Source organism: Pieris napi, chromosome 5 (genome assembly GCF_905475465.1).
Source record: "Pieris napi chromosome 5, ilPieNapi1.2, whole genome shotgun sequence".
In the NCBI taxonomy this organism is placed as follows: domain Eukaryota; kingdom Metazoa; phylum Arthropoda; class Insecta; order Lepidoptera; family Pieridae; genus Pieris; species Pieris napi.
In genome coordinates, this window is record NC_062238.1 from 4,591,209 (window position 1) to 4,614,718 (window position 23,510).

The following is a 23,510-nucleotide window of genomic DNA, read 5'->3' on the forward strand; positions in this document are numbered from 1 at the left end:
AAATTGAAATGTATTGAAAATACTTATGAATTTCAATCCAAGATTTTTGCATCCTTATTTCAGTAAGATCTCTTATTAAAAAAAAAAGATTTAAAAAGATTCAACTGGATGTGACTTCAATCCCGCCCTTTTTAAGAAAGGGAAAAAAAACCATTAAATTTATTAATGAAAAAACATGAATATCAGTAAGCTTTTATGCAGTTTGGAGATCCAGAGTTGTGTACTGATGAGCATATACAAAAAGACATTTTTCAAAAAATTCAGAAATTCATCTGCGAAATTTACAGTGTTCCTGGTGTACTCGATGTCGATGCTGCCCGACTTCAGCTATTTATAAATAATTACAGCGTAAATAGTATTAACGAAGAATTCAATCGAAAAATTTTGATGCAAGCAGTTTACCACCATGTAAAACTGAATTATTTCAACAATTTCTCCGAGCGAATTACATTGCTAGTATATGGAATAATGCAAATGAAAAATTACCAACCATTTTAACTCCTGAACACAATGGGTGGAGGCTAGAAGAAAACCAATATAACTTTCATTGGTTTGATGGTGATCAATTACCCGGAGACAATAGTGAATTCCTCAATAATTCAGGTACTATACTTTGACTTAAGTTTTAAATTTATTGTATTTATAATTTTATGTTTTTTAATTCTTTAAACTGTTTTTTGCAGAAGACGCTGCCAGCAACGACAACATCACTGATGACGACGAGGATGACTTGAATGGACAATATCATGATTGGATGAACGATGAAAATTCCAATGACTGTGTCGATAATTGCGATGATTAAAAGATAAACAAATATTTGCTGTAATTAATCATAGTTTTTTCTTAAAAATTTTCTAACTGGTATCTTTTTTACAATAAAAAAAAAGATAATTCCTTATAAAACAAAATGGCTCCTCATATATTCACTATCCCAAATACATGCAATAAATAAATTCACTTTAATATTTATTAATTCACAACTTAATATTGAAGCTCATCCCTGATTAGAAAAAGAGATTTGAAAAGATTCGAAATGGCTCAAAGAGATTAAAAAAGATTCAACTTGACAAATATATAGATATACATTTTGACTGGGTTGAATCTTTTTAAATCTTTTTTTTTAATAAGAGATCTTACTGAAATAAGGATGCAAAAATCTTGGATTGAAATTAATAAGTATTTTCAATACATTTCAATTTTTTACTCTGAAACGCATGCGCATAGTGCTCTCGCGCTCGCACTCCCGGCTGAATAATTTTGTGTTTAGGGGATGTTTGGTCACTCGAATTTGTCTGACTGATGAAATATAACTTTGTAGTAGTTACTTGAATAATATATTTAAAAGTCAGACATGAAAAAATAAGTAAAGTTCATTAATTTTTTGTCGATCTTTAAAGCGTCTGACAAAAGCTCTGGTCCATGAAAAGTGTCTGACACTTTATAATTCTAGTTTAGAATAATATTCTACAAAATATATATAAAATTCAGCCATACAAATTTAAGTTAGATAACTCATATTTTTAGTTACCTTTCTCACCTGGTACCTGCCCAGGTGTCACAGGGCAAGCTCCACAAGTAGGCAGGTATTTAAAGTATACTAGAAGTTACTAATTCGTTAAGGTTTCATCCATGTGAAAATAAGTTATGTCAGAACGCTCTGGGATCTTGGACTAGTAGGTCAAAGAGATGTTTATTAAGGAGACAGTGGCCCGTGATTGTCCTTATCATTATTTTGAGATTAGTTCTGTTGATGCTTAGAATTCGCTTTCTCACTAGCGGGTTAACTGCTGGCAGTGCCATTTTGAACTGTCTGCAGTCCGCGTTTAGTTCCATCCGTTTGGTGATGTTAGAGTTCTTTGGATATTTTTGGCTAGTTCAAATGTCAATATAGACAGAGATTCCAGTTACTCATAATACATTTATTGGACAGAAAACTCAGCATATTTAATTTTAATATTTTTTATTTTAAATAAGCATAAGTAATGTCACACTTCTAATACAAGTAATTTGATAGAACGATGATACGAGATAAAATATCACAAAGCAAATGTTTAAAATCCTTACAGAAGGTTAGTTTGGTTATTGGAAATTAACTTTAGTGTTATTTTGTGAGTTATGCTTTAGAAATGGTAAAAAATTATACATGCGTAAATTCTCCCATACAACATTGAATTATACAATTCTGTAAATAGCAATAAATGCTGCAGAAAACAATGACGAAAGTTGCTTTAAATATTTAAATACATATATAAACCACAATACTTATTAACATGTTTTAAAATACACTCCAAGGCTAGAGGAATATTCAAAATGTCCAAAACTTTATTTAATTGTTATTCATAAAAAAGTTTTTGTTTGTTTGTTTAAAACATTATTTTGTAAAACTCACAACTAAAATAAGTTGTATCCACATGTTACATTGTAAAACAAATCAACATAATGAGAATTTAAATGGATGTATTAATTTTATCAAAGCAAACTATATTTAAATAATAAATCGAGATTATAAATTAATGTTATGATGTTGATGTATTCTGTGCCTGTGCTTGGACTTTCATTTCTATCATCATACAAATTGCTTCTCGCACTTTGGTTTTTTCAATTCCTAGTACTTGTATTTTTTCCATTTGCTCTGTTACAAACTTCACTTTCCTATCAAAATAGTCCTTTGCTCCTGCAATATTCTGTAAGAAATACATAAATTATTAAAACTATTTACACCATCACACAACACAGCCAAATTAGGTATTATTTAGTTGAATGTATTGAATAATTTTTTTTTGTTTGTTTGATTTTGTAAATTTTTGAACCTTTTTGTAGTAAAATGTATAATGTATTCCATCTCTGGCTATATTTAAGCAAAGTGAGCAATGAAATGCTAGTAAAACCGTTTCAATGATTCAGACTACACATTACTCCTGAATTGGACAGATTGATATAAATTTAATAACAAGGAACACCATCAATTTAGATAAATTAAAAATGACTTAGTTTAACAGGTTATGTTACAGACAGTAATAAGCTATCTCAAAATACAAGTAAGCAACAAGCATGTAGGTATAGGATTTACAACAATAAGTAAAAAAGAATATTAAAGAGAATACAAAACTATACAACTTATACAAAATAATAATAAGGCAAACTACATGATGTGGGATTAAAATTAAGGAACCGAATCTTTAAGAATGTATTTATCGTCAGATGAAAATCTAATTACTTACTTTTTGGGCATAATATCCAGTCCCAATATCAATGATCACATTCTCTGAATCGGCTATAGTGCCAGGTACATACATTGATCCTGTTAATGGAACCAACAAGGTTCTGCCCTTTGTTTCTGGTTTAAGTTTTTCAACACTCTCACCAGATTCTACAAATTTCCGTTGAGCTATTTTAAGCGTTTGTAAAGAGTCTTGAAATACGTTCAGCTCCTGCAGAAATAGAAGAAAATAATAGGTAATAAACCATGACTTTTGGAGATAATAATACAATCATACACAAATAAAACGTATAAAATGTATTAAATTTAACATGTATATTTTTACTTGATCAAGTTGCTGCTTCAGTTGAGCCAACTGATTCAAATTAAGCTTCGACAAGTCGATTTGATGCATCCCAGGTGCCGGGGCGGTTGAAACACTAGCCATTTTCAACGAATTTATTTTTCTGGTTGTCTGAAATTGATAACTTATTCGGTAATACTAATTTATTTCATATTTAAAGTTAATAACCTCAAATTCTACAGGAAATCTTAATCAAAATCGTATTACCTATAGTCTATACCTACCTATCAAAATACAAACTTGTATGTGACAGTGTCATTTCACATTTGTACACTGTCAAGTACAAGTTACTGATCTGTGGCAAATTTATATGCTATATTATGCGGAAATTACTTGTCTGTGAAGTAAGTTTACATTTCTATTTTCTACTACATATTTAATACATAATATAATAAATGTATATATATATAAAAACACCTAGGGGCCTCATAGCCTAGCGGTCTTATTAAGTGGCAGCTAGGTGAGGGGTACCGGGTTCGATTCTCGGTTCGAGGGCAAGTTTAAATTTAATTAAATTAAATTAGGTTGTGCGGTACCGGGCGAGTGCCTAAAACCGCACATGTAGGACATGGTCGAATTTCTAAAGATTAGCACGAATTATAAAAAATCCTGTACTTGACGCTGGCTAATGCACAAATCGTGCCAGAGCTATAAAAAAAATTAAAACAAACACCTTAAAACTGTCAAGTCAAGGAAATAAGCAGGATTGTCAATTGTCATAGAAGTATAGAACAGTCAACAGTTCAATCTTGACTAAACCATTAACCATAAACCAACTTGATTCTCGAACTACAATAATTGAATCAGTCGCGACCGGTTTAAGCAATATTGTCATATTGTGACTTCTGGTTAAAAATATTTATAGAACATTTTCTTAGCAAGAAACCTAATTGAATACTGTTAACTTTCAAAGATAAAATAAATAACTAACTAACCTAGAAATGTCGGTCACAAATGTTGACACAGTAGAGAAGTTCAACACTTTAATAGGGTTTGTTTAATACGTTAAATTGAAGGTCCATTAGTGAGACACGGTGTGCTAAAACATCTAAATCTTTTTTTATTTCAGTTCATCAAGTTTAACCGTAGTTCACTTTTCTGCTGAATGGGCTGAACAATGCAAACAAGTTACTGATGTTCTGAAGGAATTACTGAAATTGCCAGAAATACTCTCAAGTGGTAGCCAATTTGGAGTATGCGATGCTGAAAATCTTTCAGAGGTTTCATTGAAATATAAGGTTTGGAATCCATACACTTCAAATACAAATGTGTAGCATCTAACATGTATAACTCTAATGCTATAATACCTGATTTATTACTCCATTGTTATAAATTCATTCAAAATTGTTGTATATTTTATCTTTTAAAATTATTTGCTTATCAATACCTATCTACATGTACTGGTGCTGTACCTTCTACTATCAAGGATATATAGATTAGGTATATTATTTTAATGTCTATTAAGCATCTTCACTGCATATGTGTTAGTTTTCATTAATTTATGATAAACTATTACATAATATTATATAACATTCTAGGTAGATTCAGTACCAACAGTTATATTATTTAGAAACAGCAAACAAATTGATAGAGTTGATGGTGTGGATGTAGCACAAATATCATCTAAAGTGAAAACTCACAGTATTGGTAAAGCAATTAGTGAAGAAATTCCTAAACAATCATTGGAAGATAGATTAAAAACCCTAATTAATAAACACAATGTTATGATATTCATGAAAGGAACAAGGGATGCTCCAAGGTGTGGGTTCAGTAAAACACTTATTGGAATTTTGAATGGAACGGGGTGTGTATATGTCACTGTTTATTAATTATCACTGTAAAATCTGTAACATGTCTGATGTATTTATAGTATATAGTTTGATCTAGGCTACTCATAATTAACTGAACCTTTCTGGATTTTTATTTCTTCCTTATAAATTAACTTACTATGGTAGGTACATACCAACATATTATATAGTATTATTTATATAGAGTAAGAAGAATGTAAGCAGGCTATTAGTACCTTTTTTATTGATATCTAAGATGATGATACCTCTTAGGTTATTAGTAAATATAACTCTTTATACAAGTATATAATATGATATGTTTGTTTAGACAAATTATATTTAATACATGTATAATACTAATATGATTAAGTTTTCTTGAGATAACCTAAGGTCAGGATCACAAAATAGATTATTTATTACTTAGGTCTTGGTATTAAAACAGACCTTTTTATTAAAGTAAGCAACAGTATTAACCAACACCTTACAAAATATTTCTGAATACAGAAATAGATAGATAATAATCTAGAATAAAAATTTGTGCTGATATTTAACCTACAATTTTTCCTTGTAGAATTCAATATGAGACCTTTGATATTTTAATGGATGAAGAAGTTCGTCAAGGTTTGAAAGTTTTCTCTGATTGGCCTACATATCCACAGGTGTATGTTAAAGGAGAATTAATTGGGGGTCTTGATATTATTAAAGAACTTCAGGGAAATGGTGAATTAGAAGCTACACTTAATGCATAAGTGTTTTTTATTGTAAACTTTAGCTACTTATTATTTATTTAATAAATTTTTTATTAAAATAACCTACTTCATTTTTTTTATTAAAAAAATTTAAAAATTTCATTGATCAAGAATAAAATAATAGCAGTACCTATACTTTTATGAATACAATATTTATTTGTGCAAGCGGATTAGCATGCCAAAAAAATAAAAATAGAATTTTTTTGGAGATTATTTCCCCCCCCCCCCCCCCATGTAACGCGCCGTAACATTTTTCTGTGTTTCGGCGCCTCAAAACCGATTAAGCAACAAGTGTGACTCGAAAGAGCCACCTCAAACCGTAAACCTGTGGTCATGTCTCACGGGAACCGGGGGTCTGGACTTTATCATCTGGGCCGCGAGGAAGAAAACCTCTATAATAAATTACCCCTATCCTACGGTGGGAAACGCGCCAAGGGATGTGTATGCCCCTACATGAGGTGTATATGGCTGATGGGATAATTCAGTCTCTAGCGTCCAACTTCAACGAAACTGGCAAACGTTGTCGTACTGTGCCTTCTTCTGGGGAAAAGGGCGTCACCCTGGAAGCGACCTGTTTATTCGACCCTACTCGTGGGAACATAATGCAAAGAACACCACCTAAATCTTCGTCAATCGACGACGTCACTAAGCAATACCCAGGCTGCCCCTCGTATTCTGGAGGGGGGGAAATTTTGCCACACCAAGCGGAATCAACCACAGTAAAGAAGCAAAAAATTCTGACTCAGCAACTTTTTCACCCTGCACTATTTAATAGAACTCGTTCATCTTCACTCAGTGATGTCTCCCAAGTCCAACAAGAACATATGATACCTGTTAAACAGGCACCTACACAGGAACAAAATTTATACAAACCTAGTGTGCCCTGGCAACGAGTACCAAATCAAAAAAGAAATCGGTCTCCCGAAGAAAAAGACTCAAGGAGTCATCACGCCAAAAAGACACAGCGACGAGAGGCAATTATTAACAAACGCCGAGGAATAAATACTCCTGAACAAAATACCTCATCGAATATAGAGACAAACAACAGCTTTGCTTTGTTAGACGTGGAACTAGGAGAAGCTACAGTCAAGAGAACACCTAAACCACCACCAATAATTTTGTATGGTGTTGATGACCTTGCAAAACTCACCCAACTCATCGAAGAAGTTATTGAAAAGAATGATTACACCTATAAAATAGTATCCAAAAACCAGCTTATAATCTCGTCTAACACGGTTGACAAATATAAGATTCTGATCGAGCACATAAGAAGTAAAGGGCTTATAGGTCACACATTTACACGTAAAGACCAAAAATGCATGAGAATTGTTATTAAACATCTTCACTTCAGCACACCTAAAGATGCCATTATAGAAGCAGTAGAAAAAACTGGAAACAAAGTACAAGGAGAAATAGTTACTGCCCGGAAACAAGGAACCAAAGAGCCCCTAAATACATTTTTTGTCAATGTGGCTCCACATGAAAATAATAAATTTGTCAAAGAAATTAAAGTCATATACAACCAGAAAGTCACGATAGAAGACCCAATAAGAAAAATGACAGTGGTACAATGCAAAAGGTGCCAGCAATATGGGCACAGCAAAAATAACTGTATGAGGCCTTACAGATGCGTAAAGTGTGCTGGGGCACATAAAACTACTACGTGCACAATAAATGATAACACTCCAGCAGTATGCGCACTATGCTCAGGAAGCCACCCTGCTAGCTACAAAGGATGCCAGGTGTATAGGGAAGTCCTAGCAAGAAAGAAAATTGGAAACAAGTTTCAGCCATATCCAAAATCAAGAACCACTCTAGAAGTGCGTACTAAGAACTCTGAAAATAATGAGCCCCCAAATGACACGGATGTGATAGTCATTGAGCCTGATAATCACTCCAAGACTACCCAACCGAAACATCGGCTACCAAGCGTAAAAGAATCCCTGGGACCCTATAGTGAAGCTCCCAAAAATTCAACCAAAACTGTAGCATACCACACAGAGACACAAAAATCATACACGAGAGATAACAATGACCAAACGAAACAACAGATACACAGGAAAGACAAAGCTGACTATATAGATTCACAGAGAACAAATACGGAAAACCACGTTGACCATGAGTCACAAAGAACATACCTGAGAAAAATAGAACTCGGGCAAGAAAATAGATTCAGTCTAGAAGCACTTATAGTGAAACAGACTGAAAGAATCGACCAACTCATTTCACAACTCAGCACAATGATGAACCTCATCATGACAATCATCAGTAGGCTTCCACGATGATGTCGTTACGTATCGCCACCTGGAATATCAATGGCCTAACGCCAAATAAAAAAGAATTAGAAATAATGTTAAAACATAACAAAATCGATATTGGTCTAATATCTGAAACCCACCTAAATGACCGTAAGAATATCAAGATAGACAACTATGACGTATATTATACTAATCATCCCGATACCACATCACACGGAGGATCGGCAGTCATTGTAAAGAGTAACATCGGACACCACCTCCATAGCGAGTTTCGGGAAGACTGGATGCAAGCCACTACCATTACTATAAATGCAAGCATGGGCCCCATCAATGTAAGCGCTGTATATTGTCCACCAAAGCATAAACCGAAACAACACATGTTTGACCGCTATTTTCAAAGCTTGGGAAACAGATACATAAGTGGTGGGGACTGGAACTGTAAACACACTCATTGGGGATCAAGATTGACAAACAGCAAAGGACGTGAGTTGAAAAAATGTGTCGATAAACACAAACTTATTACACTGGGAACAGGAAAACCAACTTATTGGCCAACAGATGTCAACAGAATACCCGACCTAGTGGACTTTTTTGTGGTGAAGGGACTGTCTGATGTGTATTTTGACGTGGCATCATCGTCTGATGGTGGGTCTGACCACACCCCTATCATAGCAACATTTAGCGTTTCCGCTATACACAGAGCACAGAGACTGGCGCTATATAATCATAAAACAGACTGGGACGCATTTGCTGAATACTTAGAAGATGAAGTTGAACTAAAGGTTAAGCTCAAGACAGAAGAAGATATAGATGAGGCAACATTCTACATCACGAATCTCATACAAGTAGCTGCGTGGCGTGCCACCCCTACACTGAGCTCTTCCAATCAATTAGGTAACATACCACTGGAAATACGCAACAAGTTGGAAGAAAAACGGAGACAAAGAAGGCGATTACACACTAGCAGATCAGATGTAGACAGGTCGGAATTCAATAGAATATCTAGAGAACTAAAAGAGTTAATTAAAGAAAATCAAAACACAACCTTCCAAGAAAAACTCTGTACACTCTCGCCTCATAAGAAGGATAATTACTCACTCTGGAAAATAACTAAGAACTTTAAAAGACCACATAACCATATACCACCTATAAGGATATCTACAAACGATCCGTGGGCTAGAAGCGGCAGTGAAAAAGCTGAACTTCTCGCTAGACACCTAAGCGAAGTCTTCAAACCAAACTTATCATCCATGACTGAGTTTGAAGAGGAAGTGGATAGAATGATCAATAGTGACCAGCAGTTATCACTACCGCTAAAACTTGTCACTCCACAAGAATTAATGCGCACAATAAGCTATCTAGAAAACAAAAAGGCTCCTGGTTTCGACCTAATAACGGGTGAAATCCTTAAAAAACTACCTAGAAAAGCAATAGTATTCTTAACAATGTTGTTTAATGGCATTTTTAGAATACAGTACTACCCAAAGCTATGGAAGATATCACAAATAATTATGATTGTAAAGCCAGGGAAACCTCCAACAGAACCTAGCTCATACAGGCCTATAAGTCTTCTCCCAACAATATCTAAGGTTTTTGAAAAAACTTTTCTTCGGAGACTAAAACCAGTCCTGGACCAAAACAGAATTATACCCGATCACCAATTTGGTTTCCGGGAAAAACATGCTACTGTAGAACAAGTACACCGAGTGGTTCACAAAATAAGACAATCGCTAGAGAAAAAAGAATATTGTTCAGCAGTATTCATAGATATCCAGCAGGCATTCGATAGAGTTTGGCACAAAGGATTGTTGTACAAGCTGAAAACCCTCCTACCAAACTCATTCTATATGATCCTAAAATCTTATCTAGATCAAAGAAGATTCCAAGTAAAGTACGAGGAAGAACTTTCAAGGCTCTATTACATCACTGCCTCAGTTCCACAAGGATCAGTGCTTGGCCCAGTCCTTTATTCAATATATACGGCAGACTTGCCTGAAACAGAAAATGTCGTAACAGCAACATACGCAGATGACACTGCTTGCCTTGCAAGCGATGTGAACGCGAATAACGCTTCACTGAAACTACAGGAACAGCTCAACAAGGTGAACGTTTGGCTGCAGAGGTGGAGAATCAAGCCTAGCATAGCTAAATCAATACAAGTAACATTTACACTGCGAAAGGGCGATTGTCCACCTGTGCATATAGAAGACAAACCGTTACCAAGCAAAAACAGCGTGAAATATCTCGGACTGCATCTGGACAGAAGACTGACCTGGGCTAATCATATAAAAGCCAAGAAAACAGAAGCCACCTTGAAATTCAAAGAGCTATCATGGCTTCTAGGCCAGCAATCTAGGTTGACCCTGAGTAACAAATTGCTTGTTTACAAGGCTATCATACAACCAGTGTGGACATATGGAATAGAACTCTGGGGCTGTGCAAGCAATTCTAACATCGAAATCCTCCAAAGATTTCAAAACATTGCACTGAGAACTATTTCAAGTGCACACTGGTTTGTGAGAAACAAGGAAATACATGAATATCTGGAGATGCCAACCATTAAGGAAGTAATCCGCAAGAACAGTACTAGATACAGGGAAAGGTTAACCAAACACACCAATGAACTGGCTAGGAGTCTGTTGGCCCCGGGAGATGATGTGGCTCGCCTAAGGAGATGGCAAGTGCTGGACCTGGAACGGAGAAGCTGACCTAGAGTAAAGAGTCCGGTTTCTGCCAACACGTACGGTGCCATTCAATGGAATCGCACCCAACCAAATTTAACCTCGGAAAATATCTGATCATGGCTGATAGCCGATTGCAGATGAACAGGAACACAAAAAAAAAAAAAAAAAAAAAAAAAAAAACATTTTTCTGTACCCAAGTTAAGTAAAACGTTTCGTGACCACCTAGTGACTCTTTATACCTAAAAGATACCATTATGTGGTGTAAAGTACTGGAAAGTCGAAAATAATATTAACAACGCGTAATTCAATCCCCGCCACGTATCGTAACGTTTTACAAAAGAACCCCGTCCCCCACATTCGTTACGTAATACTTGAACGCTCTCTTATACATAATATAATACATTCAATTTTATTGCTAAGTTCGTCTCTCAACATCTGTGCTTGTTTAATGGCCTTACTTGTCTCAATTTCAGCGAATATTAAAAATAAACCATAATAGTTTATTTTTCTTGTTTTAATTTCCGTACCAACATTTTTATCAACGACGATACTGACAACGATTCTACATCTGTATTCTGTATTTGCATTTTAAGTGTTCAAAATTATTGTGAGTCTGTCTCAACTCTCATTTAGTGTTTGTGACCTGTGATCTGTGATAATGGTTTGTAAAAACCACAGATTTAGTAGAGGTATATAAAAATCGGAAAGGGAATCATATTGCTTAGAATTTGTCTTGTAAATAAACATTATCCCCTAAGAGTTTAAAATCTTAACTCACTATGGATAACATCATCAACGATAGTAAGTACAATAACTTTTCACTTACCCATAACATTTTTTAATGATACAGTTGTTTGTGTCATTTTCTTATCATATCATGATATGTTTGTTATTTAATCAGTAATAATGGGAAAAGCGAGAACGGCAGGCGATGGTATGGAGTCTGAAGAAAATGCAATAGAGACAAAAGTTGTAAACAAACCTATTTCCAATGTGTCTCACAAGAAAAAGGACTCTGTATGCAAAGGTCGACTAATTCAAGTCTATGCTACCAAAACTTTTGTTGCTGAAAAGAAAAGTCCACACATTTATTCTAAAACACCCAAATTTGTGCCTTATGAACCATATCCAGCTGCAGTGAAGCCAATAAATCCAAAATCTGTTTTGAAAACAACTAAAAAGTCTAGAAATCATATGGATTTAAATACACTTGTGAACCAAATGTCACAAATGAATACTAACCTTAATGAATTTAGACCTAGACTAAAACATGCAAATTCAAGTAATGATAAAGTTGAGGAGAAGCCAGCTTATACTAATGAAATGCAAAAAAAGGTTGAGGACTTAATGAGAGAGAAGGAAAGTTTAAGTGAACAGCTAAAACAACAAGTACAAGTATGTTTTGGTTAGGTTTTGTTTTAATACTCTAATATACCAGAATAGTGCTGATAATAATGGCCATAGAGACATCAACATACACATAATTTGTTGTGTGTTATAAATTGAACTGTTTCTTTTGTTTCCCAGGAATAAAAATAAAAATCATTGAATAGTAACCTTCACTGTTAGTTTTTTAGATTTCTCTTTTCTACTCACTTAAGGTTCACATATAATATTTTGTGTAATAATTAAGTATAATATGAGACATCTTGACGACCGGCTGTGCCTTCAAACATAAATAGTTTGCTGCTACTTTACTGGCATTTAAACACTTTTTTAAGTTGTTAAGTTCATATAAAATTAGTGAAAACAAATAAAAATTGATTAAAAACTGTAATTGACAGGTAAACAAAGAATTGAAAACTATGCTTGTAGCATCTATGGGTGAAGATCTTGAGACTCAAGTCCAGTCATTAACAGAAGATAAGAAACATTTGGCTGATGCATTACTTAATTCGGCCCAACATCTGTCTACTCACCAAGTAAGAAAACTGAAATTGTCTTATTCACAGTTTTAAAAAAAAAATGCCTTTTCAAAAATTAGTTAGTGTTTTTTAGATTGTAGAAGTTCCACTTAGTGTTAATATTAATATGTATCTTAACTTGGCAAAAAAAAAAAATATTAAATTATAAACTTGAATAGTAAAAGTCAGTCATGAAATAATATTCCTGTTAAACATAAATGAATTGGCTTTTAGGCAAAAATTTCCTCATAGAATTTGCAGCAATGCCAGTTTATGTATATTGTATTATATTCTATGGCTATAAATTATATTCCTGTCAAATTTCAGGAACAAACGGAATGGCTTGCAGGTCAATGTGAAGTATGGAGAAGCAAATTTTTAGCAAGCAGGTAATTTAGATTAGATATTTATAATGTTGTTTTATAAGTTTATGGGCTTATTAACAATTTCCCAGTTAACATATATTCAAGTTTATTTTTAAATCTGTATTTTTTTTAACTTAACTCTTACTGCCTAATATATTAAAGACATTTCTATTCCAGTTTGCTAATTGAAGAATTGGCCGCATGCAAAAAGATACTAAATGAGAAAACTGTAAATTTACAACAAGGAATCAAACAATTATTGGATGAAAGGTGCAGAATTAGAGACATGATGCTCTGTACATACAAAAATCTATACAGTTTACATGAACAATGGTTGGAAAATATTACTGTCTCTGAATATATGGGAAGCAGTAAACTTTGTAATCGGCCCATTGGCAATCTCAACTTCAATGCTACAATGCCACACTCAACTAATGTCATTGACATGGCATCAGTAAATATGAAGTTATCGGAAAATATAAGCAGTGATGTGTGCAAACAAGATATTGCTCATTTGGATAATTTGCTATCTATCACTGATGGTGAAAAATTTGCTGAACAGGTTAGTTGTTTTAGTATTTAAAAATATAGTGGTGGCGTGGCGCTACAACCTTTTTAGGTCTGGGCTTCAGATTTCTGTATCTGTTTCATGATCATCTGTCAATCTAAAAGGCAAGTAGGTGATCGGCACCTTCTGTCTTCTCACTCGACTTTTTGGATCTAAGGCAAACCGGTTTCCTCACGATGTTTTCCTTCACCGTTTGAGCAAATGTTAAAAGCGCATAGATATTATGTCCATTGCTAGCCGGGGATCGAGCCTACGACGTCAGGGATGAGAGACACGCTGAAGCCAATAGGCCAACACTGCTCTACATTACATGTGTACTCTGTCCTTCTGTACTCTCATACATTTCTTGTGGAACATTGTTGTTCATTGTTATTCAATATTAAAGTATACATATTGGTACTTAAAAATCATAATCTTTATCTTATCTTTTAGGTATAGATCTGATTTAATTCAATAATAATATATTTAATCAGTACTTATTAAGCCTAGTATGATTATAACCAGGTAGATTAATTGTACTTAAAATAACATTATAATATTTTGCCATAAAGACTGTATCCATAGCTTAGTGGTCTTACGTTGATTTTTACACCAGTATTCTCCTAACTAGCAAACAGTCAAATTGAATCTTCCCCTTAATACAACTGGGTATGACAAAAATATAATGTTGAAATGCTCTTCCGGTTAAATTTATGTTTAAAAATAAATAGCGTTGAATACTTTTTATGTTATAATTAATATCAAAATAAATGTTTTAAGGTAATGGCAATGCCAGTGGATATAAAACAATTGAGTGAAGAGCCAGTGAATGCATTAGTACAGCATGCATATACAAGCAGTGGTAACATCGCGCCACCCGTCGCATCTTGCGTTCATTGCAATGGAAAAGTGCAATTATTATAATTAGTTAAATTAAACGCACGCTCCATTCAGTATGGTGTCTTCTACAGTAGTCAGTTTTGTGAATTCGTCGATTTTCCCTATATATATAGTTTTGAAGGAAGTTGAAAACGGATTTAAGAACTGCTTTAGTTGTTTATACCAAACCCATACTTACATATTATGTATTGTGCTACCTTGAAGCCACCATAATACTATATTCCATTTTTTATACGCTCTTATTGTTTTATAGAATAAAGCGTAAGGCGTTAAGGGAGATAATTATAATTGCCTGTAAAAAGACTGTATAGATGTTTTACTCTAGAGAATATACTTTACCTTACAACTCATGGTATTAAATTATTGGTACTAGTTTAAAAATAATGAATCTTGTGTCATAAATCTTATGATTTAATAATATCTTATCAATAATATATTTTGCACAAAATGATTAACATTTATTAATTATATTCCTTTACATTTTTGTAAATTACAAAATAAATTTGTATTAAAGGTTGTAATATTGTATTAAATAAAACTATTTATATTTTATACCGCTTTATTTTTTATACAAGTGAAAATCTAACATAAGTCGAAATGTATGAAAGTAGAAAACCTAACATTACAGGAGTGTGTTTAATTCCTCTACATGCTAAACACCACAAAATATACTTTTTAAATAAATATGATGAGACATTTAAAAGACCAGGATGTAATTTGGTAAGAAATTGCAGAAAAATCTTGTATGAAAACCTAAACCTAAAAAATTACCGACACATTTTTTTTTTTTTTATGTAATAGGAGGCAAACGGGCAGGAGGCACACCTGATTTAATGACTCGACTCTACTATTTATAGAAAACTATATAACCAATTAATATAATATAGAACAATATTCTTAATCCGAAACCAATATTGGACATGTTTTGCCTTAAAGGGCTACATGATGGCCTTGGCGGTAATGTTGCAGCATTTCAGTGCCTGTGTAGTTGTAAGCGAGGTAGTCTTTAACAGGGATATATTTGGCACCGCCGAACCAGTCCACCATTGCTATTTGGGCGATCTTCATTTTGGTGATAAACCAGTCGTGGTCTGAAAAACGTAATTTTTTAAATCATGCAAAAATTTTGCTGATTAACAACGGGTAATTAGTCTGTTGTATCTTAGGAACGTTAAAAAACAATTTGGTATTAGCCATGTAAATACTAATCAATAATTAATTATAGGATTCTACACGAATCAATTGTGAGATCGTCACTTCGTATTAAACGATAATACAAAAATAACCATAATGGTCTGAAAAACGTAATTTTTTAAATCATGCGAAAAATTTTCTGATTAACAACAGTTTAGTGTGTTGTATCTTAGGAACGTTCAAAAACAATTTGGTATTAGCCATGTAAATACTAATGCATCAATAATTAATTATAGGATTCTACACGAATCAATTGTGAGATCGTCACTTCGTAGTAAACGATAATACAAAAATAATGTTCTGAAAAACGTAATTTTTTAAATCATGCGAAAATTTTTCTGATTAACAACAGTTTAGTGTGTTGTATCTTAGGAACGTTAAAAAACAATTTGGTATTAGCCATGTAAATACTAATGCATCAATAATTAATTATAGGATTCTACACGAATCAATTGTGAGATCGTCACTTCGTAGTAAACGATAATACAAAAATAACCATAATGTTCTGAAAAACGTAATTTTTTAAATCATGCGAAATTTTTTCTGATTAACAACAGTTTAGTGTGTTGTATCTTAGGAACGTTCAAAAACAATTTGGTATTAGCCATGTAAATACTAATGCATCAATAATTAATTATAGGATTCTACACGAATCAATTGTGAGATCGTCACTTCGTAGTAAACGATAATACAAAAATAACCATAATGGTCTGAAAAACGTAATTTTTTAAATCATGCGAAAATTTTTCTGATTAACAACAGTTTAGTGTGTTGTATCTTAGGAACGTTCAAAAACAATTTGGTATTAGCCATGTAAATACTAATGCATCAATAATTAATTATAGGATTTTACACGAATCAATTGTGAGATCGTCACTTCGTAATAAACGATAATACAAAAATAACCATAATTAATATAATTGTAAAAACAAATACATGACAATACTTTACGAAAAAATATATTAGAAGCTAAAATATCCTTATATATATGCAAACAGGAAGGAGAGACGCACGTATGCCTTGAAACATTGCAAATTACGTAAGTATGAATAATGAATTTTTTATAATTACATATTTAACGTTTAAACTGGTTTACAAAAACTATTTTAAATATTCTTAAACCTAAGGATCACGTCAAACTGTAGGCACCTTGACCCTGGCTTATCGGTGCTTGTTATCTTTGTGTAATTTCAATATTCGCAAATAAAGTAAAGATATTATTGCAATATCGTTTAAAAAAAAATTTGAAGGCGTTTTATAAACACGATTTGATACTTATCCAAATTAATATGCTATTTATACAACAAAATTGCCCCCGAGGTCATTTGCGTTCAATAAACATGATTTAGGTTCAACATTGGAGAGATATATATTAGATATTAAAAGGACTACGCAACCAAATAGTGACCGCTGGCATTTATAATGTATAAAGACTAAAGAGGGACTCAAATCAGCGCGAGTGAAACCTCGGGGAACAGCTAGTAAATATAAAACTATGACAATTAATAAGCAAGTTCATATTTAGCAAAATGTTTAATTTTAATTATAAGGATATAAATAAATAACTGCAATACCAATTTTAATATATCTTTCGCTTTAATATTTTAAAGCTCAGTCGGTTGAAGATGTTTTGTTTTAAATTTCGAAAGGTAAATGGGGAATACATTTTTCAAGCATATATGTAATTTCAATTCAATTATTTAAGAATTTGTATTGTATAACAAACAACTAAATTAAGTACGTTTACTTATAATATCAGATAACTTTTACTCGAAAATATATTTATCAAGGTAATCACAACATTCTCTTTTTGAAAATGTAAATAATATTGGCAATAAATACAAACCAGTTGGCCAAGTCGCCATCGCCGGATGTCTCTCGAACAAAGCGGCCTTCGCAAATTCATACTCGGGAGAGCCGTCTTTGACCTGTCGGAATAATAATGTTCTGTTTTAACAATTGTGTTCAAACATTGCCTAAGAAAAATATTACGAACGTTGTTTTAACTGCCACCGAAAATTACTTAACAGATTTTTAACATATTTTTACAGTACATATCTACACATAATTGTTCATAATTTTTTTAGTGTGTATTTAAAAAATGTTCCATCCCAATCGTATAACTAGGATTTTTGTATGATTCTTTGCTTGCAATGAGTAAACTTGGGCAGTGAAAGTGGGACGGTAGACTGGATTGCCCTTGCATAGATTATTATATAATGATTCCATAGACAGCAGGAAGGTTGTGTAGGTACTTTTGGCTTGCGGAGATTAGATGTTAGGTACAATCGTACTAATTACTATATCATAAATCACACTTACTAATATAATTTTAACATAATTTAGTTACTAGTACTTAACACAATTGACTTATAATTGTTTGAGAAATTTTTGTTTTACTGATTTAAAACACAATTAGTCGATATATAAAGCTTGAAAGAAATCAAGAAACACTGATTTAATACATATTTAAAAACAAACATTTAACAATACAACATTTGAGTATTAGTAGGGTAATTTATTTAGTAAATGTGTATGTTTTATAATCAACAAGTAGGTGATCACCCTTTGCCAGGGCGATAGAATTATTGGAAATCTAACTCAGGCGGTCCTGGTTATACGAATGCGATAAGAATGAGCCACGAAAAAGGTTTTGATTTTACAAAATTATATAGATAACCCCTGATAAATGAGACGTGAATAAACTCGTGTTTCTATTATGAGTTTACCTAAAATGATAAACAATAATCAGTGCGTTATATTTCAATTATAGCTTTTAATAAAGATTTATAGGAATTTAAATAATAATAATTACTTCGAACGATAAACAAATACTAAACGTAGGAAATGTTTTGAAATGAATTTCACAAGTCATCTCTTCCAGGCAACCCTGTTATGAATTGAAAACATGCAGGAACGTGCAAAACTTACATACTATAATATGTTAGGATAAAAATCTATGAACAATGTAGTAAAATATATTAAGTGCCTTGGGTATATTTACAGCAAGTAGTGTTTATCTCTTAACTAAACCCAAAATTGATTAGTCTTTCCCTGAATCTTTTACTTCAATCCTAACTAATACACTAATAATATATTATTTAATATTCCGCTTTAAAAATATAGTTTACATAACAAACCTTTTTCATTTTCCCAGACAGCATAAGACGGGTGCAACGCGGGTCTTCGGGGTCATATTTTTGGTTTTCACAGAATCGTGTTTCCTCCAAAGTAACCAATATCGTGGCACGACTGTTTTTCTAAAGAAAATAATTTATATTTAACTTTCTTCTCAAGAAACCATGTAAAATACTTGAGGTCAAATTATTAGTGAAACGTTAACGCGTCTTGACGCCTCACTGAGGGTATTTTGTACTTCTATGGAAAAACAAAAATAGTATTAAAATACTACTTAATACCGTCAAATCGCGAGCCGTGAAGTCCAGAGGAGATACATAAAAGTATGGAATTCCAGTAGAGTTAGCAAGAGACCCGTCAACAATTGATTTAACGTTTGAAAACGGAAATCCTTCAATAGCTGGCAATACTGATATGGTAGCTATAGACGCCCAGTCTGAAAAAAAATCCTTTAAATTTTCTACAAATAACACATCCAGTAATACAATTTTGTCTGTTCCACTTCAAGACTATGTAACTTTTAATTGGTATTATATTTCAATTAAAAAGGCATTGTTAAAATGTACACTTATTGCGTGTGGGAATGGGGTATGGGATCAAAGGTGAATTAAAATTACAACAAGTGACTACATTTTACTTTTCGTTATCTGTTCCCGGAAAGTGATCGTACAAAGCCCTTTTTTCTTTTTACTACATCTTAATTGATTTAAAGTGATTAACGCGACGATACTATTTTTTTTTTATATTTGATATTTACGTATGTTCCCCGATTACTCGAAGAATTTAGAAACTATCCTGAATTAAGACTATCTAGGGCTACTATAGGGCGTCAATTATTTGTGATTATTTGTTTGAAAAGTTCAGATCGGAGGCTTAGGGAGCGTTCAAGTATTACACGTAACGAATTTTGGGGGGGGGTCCTTTCATAAAACGTTACGATGCGGGGCGGGGATTGAATTACGCGTTATTATTTTCGACTTTAAAATACCTTACACCACATAATGGTAACTTTTAGGTGTAAAGAGTCACTTTGGTGGTCACGAAACGTTTTACTATTGGGTACAGAAAAACGTTACGGCGCGTTACTGGGGGGGAGGGGGGTAATAATCTCCAAAAATTGCGTGACGTAATACTTGAACGCTCCCTTATCATAAAACCCAGCTAATATAAATATATTTATTTAAATACATACTGGAATTGTGGAGGACATATCTGGCCATAGCAACAAGCTTAGTGTGATCTGGAGGTCCAGCGTGATGGGACTTCTTTGTAGATATTTCATTAGTTATCCAGTTACCATGATGGTTCAGTTTAGGTAATAGCTTGCAATCTCCGTACAAAATTAGACAAATAGTGAAAATAATCAGTGTCCTCATTGTGCCTAAAAAAATTACCAACTTTGAGAATTATTTTAGTTTTTCGTTAGAAGATTTTTATTGTCTAATAAAGATTATCTACGTTCAAATATAAACTAGAATGTTTGAAATGTAGAATGAAAACTTGGTCAAAGATTATTTAACGGGTCCTTCACGTTTCTGGTCAATTACTTTATAGTAAAATACAGACTTAAATCGTAAAAAAAACATTTGTTGATGTTTTCTATTTAAATATTAAAATATCAAATGGTATAAAAATAAATACATACATTTAAACAATAATTCGTTTTATTTTAATAAAATAACTCGAGAACCTGCTCCTTTTGTGAAGTTGGTTGAAAATTACTCATACCGACAAAAACACTTATTTCGTAGTTAATATGCATTTGAGTTTTGAGCAATCGGAAGTCCATGTGGCGTCCCCTAGTCGAACTATAATTTTAATATTTAAACACAATTTGCAATGTAGTCGCGACATTCAGTATTTTGCCATGTTTCCTAATATATGGAAAGCGTTTGTATTTCTATGATTTAAATATAAACCTAGAAATTAAACGTTTCGTCTTTTATTTTGGTTATTGTTACCTTATTCAGTATAAGCTATTTAATTTTAAATTAAATTACTTAATATTTAAGCTACCACTGCTCAGTAAGCTTATCAAACTAGCAATTACAAATACAAACATATAGTATATACATATACCTACATTAAATATTAGATTAAACGTACTACAAATACCTCCTACATAAATATTGAGTCATTACAAAACGTCTGTATACATTATATGTACATAACATAGTAAAATAAACTAATTGTATATTTTCCTGAATCATGTTTTGAGGTCATGGGGCTTACTAAGTTCCCGCGTACTTTAAAAAGAAATTTGAAAGGTTCCGATGTTCTTTTAATAGTTTAAATAACTTCTTTATTATTTACTAAATAATAATTTAATGAAAACAAAACCTACTGAACAAACATTACTTTTAATTTAAAATAATAACAAGAAAAAAATAATTTTAATAAGTTAATTCTTTATTTGTTTACACAGCATTACTTACGTGTTATAAAACCTCCCAGTTTAACTTAAATAACGTTGATTACTTAATGCATACACAGTCACGCAGTCCCACTAACTGCTCTGTTTCAAACTGCAAATAGATTATAGAATATAGTATCCAATTTTTATCAGAATAGCACTGTCACTAGCGCACCGTCAAACACGTTCCCGCACAGACTAGGAGGATTATGTGTTGCGATAAAAATGTATACATATATATATATATATCTATATATGTATTTCTGTTAAGACTAGCACACTGCACAGCTTACAGCTAACAAGTGAAGTACTGAATATTTGATAATGGATTAATGTTAATAAAGACATAAAGCAAGGTCCGAAGTAAATAAAAAGTTATGATTTTAAAAAAAATATATCGTATAACTTAATATTATCTTCAATACACTCAATAACCAAATATAAATAGTATGTCTAACGCAAGAACTCATCAGTACCAATCTAGTGGATATTATGAAAAAGATACAGGTGTAGATTTTTTCGAATTTTAATAAGAATTTGTAAAAAAAGTCAATTTTCTTATAAAAATGCAAAATAAATTATAACTCTGCAAGGGTTGAATTTAGAGACCTCCCGTAGAACAATTTTTTGCAGCTGATGACCTCATCTATCCCTTATTTGCGTTTGATCCACGACTTTTTGACCACCCTGTATATGGAGCTCATATTTGGTAGAGATACTTAACCGGGGACAAGGTATCCCCCTGTATATTAATCTGCTACGCTGTAGTAAATCCTGAAATCTCCTTTTGGGCTCCCCAGCTATTGTTCGAATAAAATTTATTTAGTCGACGCATTATGAAGTGAGGCTTCGGGTCATAATTCATATTTATCTGTCTCGCACTTACAGGTCTTATGGAGAGGTGTAGTGATGTGCGTAACAATTGTAGAGGTGCATATCGATAACGGGATAAGTACGATCGATATGCTAAATTATGTTAAGTATTAATAGTATTAACACGTTGTGAATTACAGCCCGGGCTTGAGCGTTGTCAGCTTTTAGTTTCTTCAAAACCACGTTCGAAAATAAATTCTCCATTGTGCGTATTGCGTAACGAAGCGTAAGTAATGTAATGAGTGTCATAACTCATAACAAAACATCTTGTATTCATAGAAAAACAACAACCCTTACTTGTAACGACCAATCAGGAGTTAGAGTGCTATATTATAAATATTAACTTAAAGTGTGTGAAACTGCTTTGAAAAAAATCAATAAAATTTACATTATAAACATTTGAAAAATTTATAAATATTTTATAATATCGTCGAAGTAAACCGGTTCTTCTTGTTAATTTTTATTTTTTTATTTATTTTTGTAAAATTATTGTATGATAAATACAAGTTCTACTTGAACAACATACATTTTTTGCTATTTCCAGAGCTTATCAATCAATTAAGTTCAATGATTTAATTATTTTTTTAAATTGTCAGATTAGGCGAATATATTATATAGGCTTCCAGATAATGGTCAGATATATAGCACGTCTAGGAGATAAAGATGAACCATATATATCTTAATCTGACTCGCTTGAGTATGACAAAATGGAGATTTTTTTTGCACATTCTAATAACGACCGTGAGTTTGCGTCACATCCAAATCGTCAGATTATTAGATGAGAGCATTTTTTACGTTCAACAGGGGTGTTCCCCTGTTGCTATCAATATCTGACGCGCTCGAGTATGTCCATGGCACAGTTTTTTTTATATTTTTGAAAGTCTACACCCGCTCCCGCCACCGACGAAAAGGTTTTTTTAAGTTATACTTCTTTAGGCGCGTTATGAAAAATTGATGAGAGTGAAATTTTACGATGCGCGCGCACCGTGACACAAAATTAACAGAATGAATTTGCCCACGGAAGATGCTACGGCATTGGACATAATTTAAAAACAACATCCGAATAATAATAGAATTTATATTACACTTAATGTAAGAGAATAATAATAAATATTTATTTATTATATTTTCAAAT

General features: G+C 32.7%; 4 protein-coding genes across 4 annotated transcripts; 2 read left to right on the forward strand and 2 right to left on the reverse strand.

Moving 5' to 3' along the window:
• Nucleotides 1–1,946: 1,946 nt before the first annotated feature.
• Nucleotides 1,947–3,778, reverse strand: LOC125049694 (probable prefoldin subunit 5). Its single transcript, XM_047649116.1, has 3 exons — nucleotides 3,546–3,778; nucleotides 3,222–3,431; nucleotides 1,947–2,684 (listed from the first exon to the last, which is right to left on the reverse strand). Exons 1-3 carry the CDS (start codon nucleotides 3,645–3,647, stop codon nucleotides 2,517–2,519), a joined length of 480 nt encoding a protein of 159 aa, XP_047505072.1. The 5' UTR covers nucleotides 3,648–3,778; the 3' UTR covers nucleotides 1,947–2,516.
• A 525-nt stretch (nucleotides 3,779–4,303) lies between these two features.
• LOC125049312 (glutaredoxin-3) lies at nucleotides 4,304–6,165 on the forward strand. Its single transcript, XM_047648461.1, has 4 exons — nucleotides 4,304–4,554; nucleotides 4,633–4,801; nucleotides 5,102–5,367; nucleotides 5,922–6,165. Exons 1-4 carry the CDS (start codon nucleotides 4,505–4,507, stop codon nucleotides 6,097–6,099), a joined length of 663 nt encoding a protein of 220 aa, XP_047504417.1. The 5' UTR covers nucleotides 4,304–4,504; the 3' UTR covers nucleotides 6,100–6,165.
• A 5,503-nt stretch (nucleotides 6,166–11,668) lies between these two features.
• On the forward strand, nucleotides 11,669–15,103 carry LOC125049310 (golgin-45). Its single transcript, XM_047648459.1, has 6 exons — nucleotides 11,669–11,842; nucleotides 11,943–12,436; nucleotides 12,826–12,963; nucleotides 13,273–13,334; nucleotides 13,488–13,872; nucleotides 14,638–15,103. The coding sequence occupies exons 1-6, from the start codon at nucleotides 11,821–11,823 to the stop codon at nucleotides 14,779–14,781; spliced, it is 1,245 nt and encodes a 414-aa protein (XP_047504415.1). The 5' UTR covers nucleotides 11,669–11,820; the 3' UTR covers nucleotides 14,782–15,103.
• Nucleotides 15,104–15,302: 199 nt separating this feature from the next.
• Nucleotides 15,303–21,698, reverse strand: LOC125049311 (protein CREG1). Its single transcript, XM_047648460.1, has 7 exons — nucleotides 21,525–21,698; nucleotides 20,282–20,470; nucleotides 19,371–19,525; nucleotides 19,092–19,211; nucleotides 17,798–17,879; nucleotides 15,588–15,848; nucleotides 15,303–15,536 (listed from the first exon to the last, which is right to left on the reverse strand). Exons 2-6 carry the CDS (start codon nucleotides 20,463–20,465, stop codon nucleotides 15,688–15,690), a joined length of 702 nt encoding a protein of 233 aa, XP_047504416.1. The 5' UTR covers nucleotides 20,466–20,470; nucleotides 21,525–21,698; the 3' UTR covers nucleotides 15,303–15,536; nucleotides 15,588–15,687.
• Between the last annotated feature and the right edge of the window lie 1,812 nt (nucleotides 21,699–23,510).

What these genes read in the sequence shown, in the direction of transcription:
- LOC125049694 (XM_047649116.1), bottom strand. Translation starts at nt 3,647, where the DNA reads ATGGCTAGTGTTTCAACCGCCCCGGCACCTGGGATGCATCAAATCGAC. An exon ending in TGAAGCAGCAACTTGATCAA is followed by an intron (nt 3,432 to 3,545) that starts GTAAAAATATAC and finishes CTATTTCTGCAG; the next exon opens with GAGCTGAACGTATTTCAAGA. An exon ending in CTGGATATTATGCCCAAAAA is followed by an intron (nt 2,685 to 3,221) that starts GTAAGTAATTAG and finishes TATTTCTTACAG; the next exon opens with AATATTGCAGGAGCAAAGGA.
- LOC125049312 (XM_047648461.1), top strand. Translation starts at nt 4,505, where the DNA reads ATGTCGGTCACAAATGTTGACACAGTAGAGAAGTTCAACACTTTAATA. An exon ending in AGGTTTCATTGAAATATAAG is followed by an intron (nt 4,802 to 5,101) that starts GTTTGGAATCCA and finishes ATAACATTCTAG; the next exon opens with GTAGATTCAGTACCAACAGT. An exon ending in GGAATTTTGAATGGAACGGG is followed by an intron (nt 5,368 to 5,921) that starts GTGTGTATATGT and finishes TTTTCCTTGTAG; the next exon opens with AATTCAATATGAGACCTTTG.
- LOC125049310 (XM_047648459.1), top strand. Translation starts at nt 11,821, where the DNA reads ATGGATAACATCATCAACGATA. An exon ending in AGCTAAAACAACAAGTACAA is followed by an intron (nt 12,437 to 12,825) that starts GTATGTTTTGGT and finishes TGTAATTGACAG; the next exon opens with GTAAACAAAGAATTGAAAAC. An exon ending in GTGAAAAATTTGCTGAACAG is followed by an intron (nt 13,873 to 14,637) that starts GTTAGTTGTTTT and finishes AAATGTTTTAAG; the next exon opens with GTAATGGCAATGCCAGTGGA.
- LOC125049311 (XM_047648460.1), bottom strand. Translation starts at nt 20,465, where the DNA reads ATGAGGACACTGATTATTTTCACTATTTGTCTAATTTTGTACGGAGAT. An exon ending in TCACGGCTCGCGATTTGACG is followed by an intron (nt 19,212 to 19,370) that starts GTATTAAGTAGT and finishes TATTTTCTTTAG; the next exon opens with AAAAACAGTCGTGCCACGAT. An exon ending in GATGGCGACTTGGCCAACTG is followed by an intron (nt 15,849 to 17,797) that starts GTTTGTATTTAT and finishes TACGTTTTTCAG; the next exon opens with ACCACGACTGGTTTATCACC.